A 13,850-nucleotide genomic window follows, 5' to 3' on the forward strand; every position below is an offset into this window, starting at 1 on the left:
GTCCATGACCATCTACTTCTTGTAGAATTTTCTGCATAACGGCTTAAAATGCTGTCCTGGAGTATTTTATGAATTCTGCTGCCTCTAAATCTTTCACATTGCACTAACACAGTTAATGCTGGAGAAGTCAAAATTTCCAATGGGTATTATCCTATTACTTTTACATTTCCTTGATTTTTACCTGAATATCTGCTCTTCTATTTCACTTAAACTGTAATGGGACTTATAGTACACTCTCAGTAATGTGACTGCTGCTTTTTGGTTGGAGAACCCTTCCAAGTTGTCATCCCTCCTTGCTGTTGTATTAGATTCCTTGATTAATATTGCAACTCATTCAAATGCAGCACCAGAAGTAATCCAGAGATTACTCTCTTTTGGGTTCCATTATTTAATCTACTTCCTAGCTCCCTAAATTCTGCTTTCAAGACCTCATCCCCTTTTCTATCTGTATACCAATAGGTACCAATATGATCCCTGTCCATTTGCCCATTCACTTCATAATGTCCTACAGCCTTTTAGTGACATTTCTGACCCTGGCACCAGGGAGGCAATATACCATCTTGGAGACTCTTTTGCAGCTGCACAAATGCCTACTTGTTCCCCATACAATTAGATCCCCCTACTTTTACAGACCTGCTCTTCTTTATCCTCCAATCTTACACAGCATGGTGCCATGGCATTGACTGGAATTGCTTTGCAGAAATGTACAGATTCAAGAAACGGTCTTGTAATGCAATGGTTTACATCATATATCTGGTAAGGACAAGGCTGATTCTCTGTACGCAGCTGTGAACAATGCTTTCCCGAATAGAAAGTAAAATCTGACAGTAACATATTGGGTGATGAGTGAATGTTGTGAAAATGACCTGGATCACTGCCTATACATCTGAGAAGATTGTAGTTTGCACAATTAAAATGCGATCCATGGAATCAACTTAGTGAAAGGAAATTGCTGCTGGCAGTATTTGGAATAACTGTCTACAAGCCCTTCACAGCAAATAGATTAACCGTAAAATGGTGTCATTGTTGTGACATGAGATAATGGGAACTGCAGATGCTGAAGAATTCCAAGATAATAAAATGTGAGGCTGGATGAACACAGCAGGCCAAGCAGCATCTCAGAAGCACAAAAGCTGACGTTTCGGGCCTAGACCCTTCATCAGAGAGGGGGAATGGGGAGAGGGAACTGGAATAAATAGGGAGAGAGGGGGAGGTAGACCGAAGATGGAGAGTAAAGAAGATAGGTGGAGAGAGTATAGGTGGGGAGGTAGGGAGGGGATAGGTCAGTCCAGGGAAGACGGACAGGTCAAGGAGGTGGGATGAGGTTAGTAGGTAGCTGGGGGTGCAGCTTGGGGTGGGAGGAAGGGATGGGTGAGAGGAAGAACCGGTTAGGGAGGCAGAGACAGGTTGGACTGGTTTTGGGATGCAGTGGGTGGGGGGGAAGAGCTGGGCTGGTTGTGTGGTGCAGTGGGGGGAGGGGACGAACTGGGCTGGTTTAGGGATGCAGTAGGGGAAGGGGAGATTTTGAAACTGGTGAAGTCCACATTGATACCATATGGCTGCAGGGTTCCCAGGCGGAATATGAGTTGCTGTTCCTGCAACCTTCGGGTGGCATCATTGTGGCAGTGCAGGAGGCCCATGATGGACATGTCATCTAGAGAATGGGAGGGGGAGTGGAAATAGTTTGCGACTGGGAGGTGCAGTTGTTTGTTGCGAACTGAGCGTAGGTGTTCTGCAAAGCGGTCCCCAAGCCTCCGCTTGGTTTCCCCAATGTAGAGGAAGCCGCACCGGGTACAGTGGATGCAGTATACCACATTGGCAGATGTGCAGGTGAACCTCTGCTTAATGTGGAATGTCATCTTGGGGCCTGGGATAGGGGTGAGGGAGGAGGTGTGGGGACAAGTGTAGCATTTCCTGCGGTTGCAGGGGAAGGTGCCGGGTGTGGTGGGGTTGGAGGGCAGTGTGGAGTGAACAAGGGAGTCACGGAGAGAGTGGTCTCTCCGGAAAGCAGACAGGGGAGGGGATGGAAAAATGTCTTGGGTGGTGGGGTCGGATTGTAAATGGCGGAAGTGTCGGAGGATGATGCATTGTATCCGGAGGTTGGTAGGGTGGTGTGTGACAACGAGGGGGATCCTCTTAGGGCGGTTGTGGCGGGGGCGGGGTGTGAGGGATGTGTTGCGGGAAATACGGGAGACGCGGTCAAGGGTGTTCTCGATCACTGTGGGGGGAAAGTTGCGGTCCTTAAAGAACTTGGACATCTGGGATGTGCGGGAGTGGAATGTCTTATCGTGGGAGCAGATGCGGCGGAGGCGGAGGAATTGGGAATAGGGGATGGAATTTTTGCAGGAGGGTGGGTGGGAGGAGGTGTATTCTAGGTAGCTGTGGGAGTCGGTGGGCGTGAAATGGACATCAGTTACAAGCTGGTTGCCTGAGATGGAGACTGAGAGGTCCAGGAAGGTGAGGGATGTGCTGGAGATGGCCCAGGTGAACTGAAGGTTGGGGTGGAAGGTGTTGGTGAAGTGGATGAACTGTTCGAGCTCCTCTGGGGAGCAAGAGGCGGCGCCGATACAGTCATCAATGTACCGGAGGGAGAGGTGGGGTTTGGGGCCTGTGTAGGTGCGGAAGAGGGACTGTTCCACGTAACCTACAAAGAGGCAGGCATAGCTGGGGCCCATGCGGGTGCCCATGGCCACCCCCTTAGTCTGTAGGAAGTGGGAGGAGTCAAAAGAGAAGTTGTTGAGTGTGAGGACGAGTTCAGCCAGGCGGATGAGAGTGTCGGTGGAGGGGGACTGGTCGGGCCTGCGGGACAGGAAGAAGCGGAGGGCCTTGAGGCCATCTCCATGCGGAATGCAGGTGTACAGGGACTGGACGTCCATGGTGAATATGAGGTGTTGGGGGCCAGGGAATTGGAAGTCCTGGAGGAAGTGGAGGGCATGGGTGGTGTCACGGACGTAGGTGGGCAGTTCCTGGACCAAAAGGGAGAAAATGGAGTCCAGACAGGTGGAGATGAGTTCGGTGGGGCAGGAGCAGGCTGAGACGATGGGTCGACCAGGGCAGGCAGGTTTGTGGATTTTGGGAAGGAGACAGAAACGGGCCGTGCGGGGTTGGGGAACAATGAGGTTGGAGGCTGTGGGTGGGAGGTCTCCTGAGATGATGAGGTTGTGAATGGTGTTGGAGATGATGGTTTGGTGCTCGGGTGTGGGGTCATGATCGAGGAGGCGGGAGGAGGTGGTGTTGGAGAGTTGGCGTCTGGCCTCGGCGATGCAGAGGTCATTGCGCCATACTACCACTGCACCACCGCAACTTTCCCCCCACAGTGATCGAGAACGCCCCTGACCGCGTCTCCCGTATTTCCCGCAACACATCCCTCACACCCCGCCTCCGCCACAACCGCCCTAAGAGGATCCCCCTCGTTGTCACACACCACCCTACCAACCTCCGGATACAATGCATCATCCTCCGACACCTCCGCCATTTACAATCCGACCCCACCACCCAAGACATTTTTCCATCCCCTCCCCTGTCTGCTTTCCGGAGAGACCACTCTCTCCGTGACTCCCTTGTTCGCTCCACACTGCCCTCCAACCCCACCACACCCGGCACCTTCCCCTGCAACCGCAGGAAATGCTACACTTGTCCCCACACCTCCTCCCTCACCCCTATCCCAGGCCCCAAGATGACATTCCACATTAAGCAGAGGTTCACCTGCACATCTGCCAATGTGGTATACTGCATCCACTGTACCCGGTGCGGCTTCCTCTACATTGAGGAAACCAAGCGGAGGCTTGGGGACCGCTTTGCAGAACACCTCCGCTCAGTTCACAACAAAACACTGCACCTCCCAGTCGCAAACCATTTCCACTCCCCCTCCCATTCTCTAGATGACATGTCCATCATGGGCCTCCTGCACTGCCACAAAGATGCCACCCGAAGGTTGCAGGAACAGCAACTCATATTCCGCCTGGGAACCCTGCAGCCATATGGTATCAATGTGGACTTCACCAGTTTCAAAATCTCCCCTTCCCCTACTGCATCCCTAAACCAGCCCAGTTCGTCCCCTCCCCCCACTGCACCACACAACCAGCCCAGCTCTTCCGCCCCACCCACTGCATCCCAAAACCAGTCCAACCTGTCTCTGCCTCCCTAACCGGTTCTTCCTTTCACCCATCCCTTCCTCCCACCCCAAGCCGCACCCCCAGCTACCTACTAACCTCATCCCACCTCATTGACCTGTCCGTCTTCCCTGGACTGACCTATCCCCTCCCTACCTCCCCACCTATACTCTCTTCACCTATCTTCTTTACTCTCCATCTTCGGTCTGCCTCCCCCTCTCTCCCTATTTATTCCAGTTCCCTCTCCCCATCCCCCTCTCTGATGAAGGGTCTAGGCCCGAAACGTCAGCTTTTGTGCTCCTGAGATGCTGCTTGGCCTGCTGTGTTCATCCAGCCTCACATTTTATTATCATTGTTGTTACATGAGTTGCTTTAGCAGTTCATTTGTGCAGAACAAAGACTTACAAGCACCAAAACTAGTAACACCCTGAGAATTCTCCGGCTCATTTTCAAGTTGTACCATAGTTTCTTCTACCCGAACATTTGGAAACGACCTTGGTTTAACATTTCATCTGGAATCTGTCCATCCAACCACATTAAATTGGTCAATAGATGCTTTAAAGTAATACACAAAAGAACTGAAAACAAACAAAATACACCATAAGGAGTTCCATCCGCAATTGCCAGAATATACTTACCAGATCAAAGTGAGCCAATCCTTTTACTGATGAGTAGATTTACATGAGAACAATCTTGAAGGGCAAATGCAGTTGTAATAAATGTTAATACACAGAGAAAACTGTGCCTTTTGGAAATTGGATAGAAGGTGAAAGAGACCAACTTGTTCCCATGCTGTGGCTTTTATCAGTGCATTTTCTATACGACAGGTACTAAGTTTCAAAGCAACCCTCCATTTCACATTTCTAATAAAAACAGAACCAATTGGCCTTTTCCATCTGATGCGCTGCTTAAAGCAGCCTGGCCAACGGGCGTTTTTTAGATGCTCATATTGATTACTTCATATCCTAACTGACATTTGTGAAAACACTGCTGATACTAAAGCTTCCATTATTCTTTAGAAAAGGTGGACAGTTTAATGTACAATAACAAGATTGCAATTAGATTCTTGGATTTGCATATTTATCTTGAGATTGTATCAGAGGTTAAAATTAACTTTCAAATGCCGGCATTCTTCCATCTTTGTAGCTTGACTGTATGATGATTATGTTGGTAAATTAAAATTGATGAAGCATTTATAACAAAAAAGTTGAGATCCTATTACTGAAATAATGATTCTAAAAATGTTTGATATTTGAGTTTGTAGTTTTGTTAAATCATTACTGTGTGTCAATGCAACAATGCAATTTAGATGAAGCTCTAATGATATAATTACACTTTATAACGATTTAACTGGGAATAATGCCAAATGTTTGACAGCTTTAATTGGAATATCTTGCAAATAACTATGAATGCTATAAACTCTCCTTTGATGAGACCCGTCCACCTACAATCTACTGATAGCTTCAGGCAAAATTCGCACATTGAGAATGGCTGTTGGAACAGAAGAAAGGTCAAGCTATTATGAAATTAATTTGTACACAAAAATGGATTGAAATATTTAAAAAATTGCAGCTACATCATCAGTGTAGCAACATTTAATTATGGTCTTATTAACAACAAGAATGTTGTTATATTCATGTACTACGTTAGTTTTTACACAACCATCTAATTCTGTTACTGACCTGCTGCTGCTGTGTGTCTTCTGTTGAATTCTCTTTTAACATCATCCTGGTTTAGATTATCTTCCAAACACTGGGAACTAGAAAATAGTATGAAAGATTGCAATTATGAAATTCTACATAAGAATACAGAATATAAAAGTAATAAAAACACAAGTAGGCTATTCAGCCACTTGGACAAGTCTTGTCATTGTTTTCAATCATGGCTTGACCATTTGCATCAACAGAACCTTCTTGTACTGTCTCTAAATGCATTAATTCCTCTAGCATCTAAAAAGTTGATTATTCTACATCTGTGAAATATTTAACAACAAAACATGCACAATTCTCTGGAATAAAAAGGTCCCACAAAATCCAAAATCAGTTGAACAATCACGTTTACTTTAATTTAAACCGATGACCACTTCGTCCAGCATTTCTATCCTTAATTTTAAACATCCCAAATTTTGAAAACGTTCTCCCAGTAGATAAATTTTCAAGCCAGTTAAGAAGTTTAGAGAGCATTTTTTGATGTAAATCATAGAGTGAATTTTAAAACAATGTTTAAATGCATTTTGCTAGCTGCTTTCTTTTAACTTATTCAATCCAACATTGTCAGATTTCCAACAAAAATTACAACAACTTATGTTATTTTAGCCCTCTTTAAGAAATACAGTGATCCAAGACCTTCTACAGAGCATTACAAAGCAAAGTATTAAACTGAGCTAAGGGAATATTAGTTGACATCATCAAAAGTGTAGTCAAGTTTTTAACAAGTACCTTAAAGGACAAAAGTAATGCAGAGAGGCAGAGCTGTGTAAGCAAGGTATTCTAGAGATTCAGGTCTAGGTAATTAAAGGCACTACTTGTGGAGTATTGCTTAAAGAACAAATAAAATTGGATGTGCACAAGTGGTCAGCGTGAGAGGAAAGCAGGTATCAAAGCATTACTGGACTGAGGCTAGATGTTTAGAATAGGGAGCGGTTGAGGGAATTTAGAACAAGAATAAAACCCAAAATCAGGACATTGTTTGACAGGGAGCCAACACAGGTTATTAAGAAGAATGGGGGACATATTGTGATGCAAGACAGCAGAGTTTCAGACGGCTACTAGTTGAGTCAAGGTAAAGGGATAATAATCAAACTATAACATCGTAAAAACATAAAATTTTCTTTTTTCTGTAGTTTTGATTGTAGAGTGCAATTGGAAAACAATTGTTTTAAAAACCAAGGATTGTTGAAAGAATTGCTGCACTCTCCAAAAGCAAGTTATATGACACTCATTGTAAGTGTTCTTCACACTGCTGCTTGTGCAAGCAGGGAGATTCAGCCGGTAACAAGTAGCTAATTGTTCTGGGGAATGGTGACCAGTTTTCAATGACAAAGGCCTTCTGCTTGCCAACAGCTACATGATTGTCCCTCATGTTGCTAAATATGTGACCATTTGGGTAGGAGCCATCGGATTCCAGAAAGAAAGAAGTTTTCATTTCCTTGCAGTAAAGAAGAAGAAAGCCAGTTTATTTCCAGTTACCAGTGGCTCTCAGCTCTGGCTTTAACCAGTTCACAATCTTTGTAAGTGTGAAGCAAATGAAGATACCTGGAGAAGTAAGATCAATGAACACCAAGACCTGGCATGCCAACAGGATCATCTCAGCAAGCCCTTTGATCGGAGCCATAGAACTGCCTTCCCAGACTTCCCTTTACCCTTAACCCATTGTGTTTTCTGTGTCTGAGCGTATATATGCTTCATTAGTGAGGGAAATTTTAACTAGTATTTACATGAAATAGTTCATAACTGTTTACCTCTGGCTTGAATCTGTTTATTTGGGATAAATAGTAATTCTTGTTAATTACAAAAAATTGTTTTTTGCTTTTTGTCAACTTGGGTCTAAAAGACAGCTCAATTAGGGAGTTTTGTAGAATCTTTCGCTATTGTGACAACTCTAGGAGAAGCAGAGATAACACGGTGTGAAGCTGGATGAACACAGCAGGCAAAGCAGCATCAGAGGAGCAGGAATGCTGATGTTTCGGGTCGACACCCTTCTTTAGAAATGGGGGAGGGGAAGGGGATTCTGAAATAAATAGGGAGAGAGGGGGAGGCCGATAGAAGATGGATAAAGGAGAAGATAGAATGAGAGGAGGCAGATAGGTCAACGAGGTGGGGTTAGAGCCAGTGAAGGTGAATGTAGGTAGTGAGTTAGGGAGGGGATAGGTCAGTCCAGGGAAGACAGACAGGTCAAGGAGGCAGGATGAGGTTAGTGGGTAGGAGATGGGGGTGAAACAGGGCTTGATTTTCAGTGCATCACCTCTGTGGAGTGTAACAATATTTATTTGTTTCATGAATGTTAAACAAATTATAAGCACAATTTCTTTTGTATCTTTATCAAATTTTCACATTTTAAGTTTATATATGCAAATCAATATCACATACTCTATCCTAATGAACAACATTGGGAATTAGAGCTGTTGAGGTGAAAGAAATATTTTTTGAAAAAAATCTTGTATAATGAATAAATTATAACTGAAAATGTACTCAGAATTCTGTGCTTGATGTCTAGTTCACCAATTCTTGATATTTTTATTCATTCATGGGATGCCTTTTATATGGCTAGCATCAATCATCAATCCCTAGCTGCATGATATGTGGTATTGAGCTCTACTCTTGAACTATTGCAGGTTATATGGTGCACCCATAATACCATTGGAGAGAATGTTCCAGGGTTTTGAGCTAGCAATAATTATAGAACACTGACATTTTTTAAGGCAGAATAGTTTAATCTGGAGGAAGACTTGCAGGCGCTGCATTTGTCATCTGTCTGAGCATATCCAGCTATAGCAACTGGAAATGACATTTCAGATCTGGAGCAGCAGCTTGAAGATCTGCAGAACCAAGATCTTCATTGGAAAACATATGCAGTAAGATGGTCATACAACTGATAAAGCATGCAAGGCAGAAAGGGAATGGGTGACAATATACAGTAGGCAGGTATACATGATAGCATCGTTTGATAACACCGTTGATGACATCTTTCATGATTTTACTGATGATCAAGAGTAGACTCATGGGTGGGAATTGGCAGAGTTGGATTTGTCCCACTTTTTGTGTACAGGATATACCTGAGCAATTTTTTTAATATTGTTGGATAGGTGACAGTGTTGTAGCTGTTTTGGAACAGCTTGGCTGTGAGCACAGTAAGTTCAAGAGCACAAGTTTTCAGCGTTATTGCCAGAATGTTGTCAGGACCCACATAACCTTTGCAGTATTCAGTGCCTCTAACTGTTTCTTCATATCATGAGAAGTGAATTAAATTGGCTGAAGACAGGTATCTGCGATGCTGGAGAATTCTACACAAGGCTAAGTTTCATCATCCACTTGGCATTTCTGACTGAAGACTGTGTACATGCTTCAACCTTACTTTTTGTGCTGATGTGCTGAGCTTCCCTGTCATTGAGGATGGGGATATTTGTAGACCCTTCTCTTTAAGTGAGTTATTTAAAAGTCCATCATCATTCATGACTGCATGTGACAAGACAACACATTAGAGGTCAGATCATTTGGCTCTTTCTAGCATTTGCTGCCTATGCTGTTGGCATGCAAGCAGATCAGTATTGTAGCTTCATCAAGTTGAGACATCATTGTTAGTTATGGCTAGAGCTACTGCACTCTTGATCAAACCAGGGTTGATCCCCTAATTTGATTGTAATGGTAGAGTGGTAGGATATGCTGTACAATAAGACTGCAGATTGTATTGGATCATAGTCCTGCTGCTGCTGATGGCCTACAGCATCTCGTGAATGCCAAAACTGCAGTTGCTAATCTGTCTGAAGTCTTTCTCATTCAGCATGGTGACAGTGCCACATAACACAATGTAAGGTATTCTCAACGTGAAGGCCTTTTTCTCCACAAGAACTGTGCAGTGCTCACTCTTACTGATATTGTCATGGGCAGATGCACTTGTGGCAGGCACTGGTGGTCTGTGGACACTGAGAGACCTTTTTGCAGAGCACCCCCCCCCCCCAACTTTCTGGATGACATGTCAATCCAGGGCCTCCTCCAGTGTCACAATGATGCCACCCGCAAACTGGTGGAGCAGCAGGCATATTCTGCCTCAGGAGCCTCCAGCCTAATGGCCTAAACATGGGTTTCACCAGTTTTAAAATCTCTCCACCCCCAGCCTCATACCATGCCCAACTCTCCCTCTCGTCTCCACCTCCTTGACCTGACACAACCTGTCCATCTTCTCTCCCACCTATCCCCCCCTCCCACTCCACTGGCTAATCCCCACCACTCCTGACCTGTACTCACCTATCACCATCCCAACTACCTTCCACAGCCCCGCCTCATCCTCTCTCTATTTATTTCTGAGCTCCCTCCCCTGTCCCCGTTTCTGAAGAAGGGTCCCGACCTGAAATATCAACTTTCTTCCTCCTCTGATGCTGCCTGGCCCACTGTGTCCGTCCACCTCCACACCGTGTTACCTCTGACTCTAGCATCTGCAGTTCTTGCTCTCTCCAAGAATCATCTCAAGTATATTTTTCTCCTGAATTGTTTTTCTCACTAGCTGCCACAGACCCAGTTTTGGATATTTAGAAAGCTTTCAATAGTCTGTCACAAAAGATTAATACTCAAAGTCAATGCATGTGGGATTAGTGGTAATATACTTGCAAGGTTAAAAAAATTGATGAGCAGACAGGAGATGGTGCAAGAATAAAGAGTGAAAGGTAGTCATTAGTATAGTATCACAGGAATCAGTGCTATTCACAATGTATATCAATAGATATATTGACTATAATATTTCACAGTTTGCTGATGACACAAAATTAATTGCGAGTGCGAGTGGTAAGAGGATCAAATGTAAGTAGTCCTCAAGCGATTTAGATAAATTGAGTGAGTTGGAAAATACATGGCAGAAGCAGGATACTATGAGTAAATGTTAAGTTGACCACTTTGGTCGGAGAATTGAATGATAAAGCATTGTTTAAATGGTAATCGGCTGGAAATGAGTTATGTAAAGAAAGGGACTTCAATGTCATTGTACACCAGTCATTGAAAGCAAGCCTGATTCAGCAAACAGTTAGAAAGGCAAATAGTTTGTAGTCCTTCATTGCAAGCGTATTTGTTTACTGGAGCAAGGAAGTCTTACTTCAGCTGTACAGGGCCTTGGTGAGACCACACTTGGAATGCTATGTGCAATTTTTGGTTTCCTTACCTAACAAAACGTTATACAGTATAATAAAATGTGAGGCTGGATGAACACAGCAGGCCAAGCAGCATCTCAGGAGCACAAAAGCTGACGTTTCGGGCCTAGACCCTTCATCAGAGAGTTATACAGTACTTGCCATAGAGAGAGTCAAAAGAGGGTTCAGACTCATTCCTGGAATGATGGGTTTGTCAAATGAGGAAATATTGGGCCGAATGGACATTTGTTCATTGGAATCTGGAAGACTGAAAGGGCATCTCATTGAAGCATATAACATTCTGAAAGGGTTGGACAAATTGGATGCAGCAATGCTGATTTTCCTGCTGGGAGGTCCAGCACATGGTCTTCCAATATCAGGATGCATGGTATGGTACTTCAGATTTAAATGAGGAGAAATTTCAGAAGCCTGTGGAAGCACAGTCACTGAATATATTTGAGAAAGAAATAGATTTTTACCAGCTAAAGATGTCAAGGGATATGGGGAGACAGCAAGAATATGGTGTTGAGATAACCAATTGGCCATGATCATGTTGAACGCAGAGCAGACTTAATGGCATGAATGATTGACTTCGGCTGGTACTTGATAAGCTTCTGTGGTCTCCAGTTCTTATAGGTGTTACAGATTTGGAAGCTGTTGTCAGAGGTGACTTAGTGAATTGCTACAGTGCAAATTGTAGGGGCTGCACACTGCAGCCATGAAAAACCAGTGCTGAACGGAGTAGGTGCTGTGTGAACTGAGTTATTCTGGATTTTGTTGAGATTCTTGTGTGTTGTTGGAGCTATATTGAAGATTTCTACCTATACCTTACACTATTAAGACCTTAAGTTCTGTTTTATCAGCAACTCGTGTGACAGTTTACAGTTTGACTGTTTGAAGTAGATCATCTATTATACTCGGCACATTGAGCCGAAATCCATTTTCCATTTCTTTACCTTTTCAAATCAAGGGATTAATGCATTCATTAAAATTGTAAACAGAGATTTCAAACACATTAAGCAACCTTATCTATTCCTTTATACTCCATTTCAAGACGTGTATGATCATCAAATATCCTGAGATTATTTGAGTTAAACTGAAGAATATTAATTGAGCATTACAATCCATACTTGGAATTCTCTTTATTTTACATTCCATGTGTCTCCTTCAAGATTTTTCACGCAGCGTTTGATAATTCTTAGATTTCACCCTTAAATCCCTCTTTTATAAAATAATGTTTATGTTAATTAAGAGAATTAACTGCGATCTCGGATGTCATTATACTACAAATACTGATCTAAGACTGCTATGAGTCGTGTGTAACACACATGAATGAGGTTGCTAACAAGAAAGGACTTCATTGTGCTGGGGTCGGTTAATGCTTTATGTTGAGGCAGCAAATTCTTCTCCAGCAAGAGAAAAATATGACTTAAAAACTCTCAGGTGATCGAATTTGTTAACTTATTTTGATGACGTTAGCTTTATCCTGTGCTGAGATCTATCTCATGTGGACTATCTCTGTAGTCAATGCAATGCTCTAATTGTGCTGGATAAGCCACCAAAGATGATTGCTCAGGTTCAGTGCTGCTGGAACACAGGTTTTCACTGATCCCTTTACTATACCACAATTATTGTGTTCTCTCTGGCTCCACGAAAATATTGCAGAGCTCTGCCAATCCAGATTTATAGCCCATGATGTGCAAATTCTCTGCCAAATCATACCTGTTGGCTTGCTCAGACTCAAATACAGTCAAAATGTCCTCAAGTTCTGACTGTTAAGCTGCATTGGGAGATTAAATTGCCATTTATCACTGCTGCCTTTGAATACTGTGGCAACCATTTCATATTAGTTATGTTTAAGATTGCCCACAAATTACTCCATTCAACTAGTAACAGTGGTAGTTCATCACAAGTTGTTAGTTTGACTTGTCACTGCACATTTAACATATTTAGAAAAGTACTTGGTAAGTTGCTGAAAATGTGTGGTAATAAGGGGTATCTGAAACCTCAGAGAACAAGGCAATTTCTTACCCAGCTCTGGGGAAGGGTCATTCGACCTGAAACGTTAACTCTTATTTCTCTCCGGAGATGCTGCCAGCCCTGTTGAGCTATTCCAGCAATTTCTGCTTTTGTCTTTGATTTACAGCATCCACAGTTTTTTTTCAGTTTTTAATTTCTTATCCAATTAGTTAGACATTGTTAATTAAACATCATAAAAACCTAGAGGGAATTTTACAGTGGGTGAATTAATTGTAAATCAAATAGAGTGAAAGGCATAAAAGGAAATAGAGTCTGGCAAGCGAGAAAGTGAAACAAGTAAAGGCAGGTTAAAAATCTTTTTTTTTAAATTTTACTTTCAATTTTAATTTTTAAAAAACTCTACAGCATTAATTAATACTTGAAAGAATGTGGCTTCATGATTGCAAAAGTTAACATTTAGCATCAAAGTACTCAATTAATGATAAATAAAAATGATTATACTGTTCAAAGTTACTTAGATTTGAAAGAAGAATTTGCTTTCTCTTGTGAGTTTAGTTTGTATCTCCCCCACAAATACAGCAGCTTGATGCCATTCAATGCATTTCAATGCTGAAGCAGACCGTGGGATATTGTTTCCCAGAAATTGACAGTGTGACAAAATAATACAAGTGCAACTTTTCAATATTATAAAAGCCAAAAGAACTAAAATCCCTGAGGAAGAGTCGCCAGACCCGATACATTAACTGATTTCTCTTCACAGACCTGCTGAGCTTTTCCAGCAACTTCTGTTTTTGTTTTCAATATTCATGTTTAATCTCACATCTGTCACTTGCCTGAAGTTGATGCACCATTTGTGTATGTAATAATCATAAGTGTTTTTGCCTTACAATCATTTTTAGAACACAATCTGGCACAAATGTGTT

General features: G+C 42.8%; 1 protein-coding gene across 5 annotated transcripts in view; it reads right to left on the minus strand.

The window, feature by feature from the left end:
• Nucleotides 1–13,850, minus strand: part of LOC125458278 (protocadherin alpha-C2-like) — a 227,948-nt gene that overhangs the window by 105,301 nt on the left and 108,797 nt on the right. For all 5 annotated transcript variants that reach the window (XM_048543430.2, XM_048543429.2, XM_048543432.2 and 2 more), the window contains exon 3: nt 5,795–5,871. In XM_048543430.2, coding sequence (XP_048399387.2) covers nt 5,795–5,871 — 77 coding nt within the window. The remainder of the gene's footprint in view (nt 1–5,794; nt 5,872–13,850) is intronic.

This window comes from Stegostoma tigrinum, chromosome 13 (assembly GCF_030684315.1).
Source record: "Stegostoma tigrinum isolate sSteTig4 chromosome 13, sSteTig4.hap1, whole genome shotgun sequence".
Lineage (NCBI taxonomy): Eukaryota > Metazoa > Chordata > Chondrichthyes > Orectolobiformes > Stegostomatidae > Stegostoma > Stegostoma tigrinum.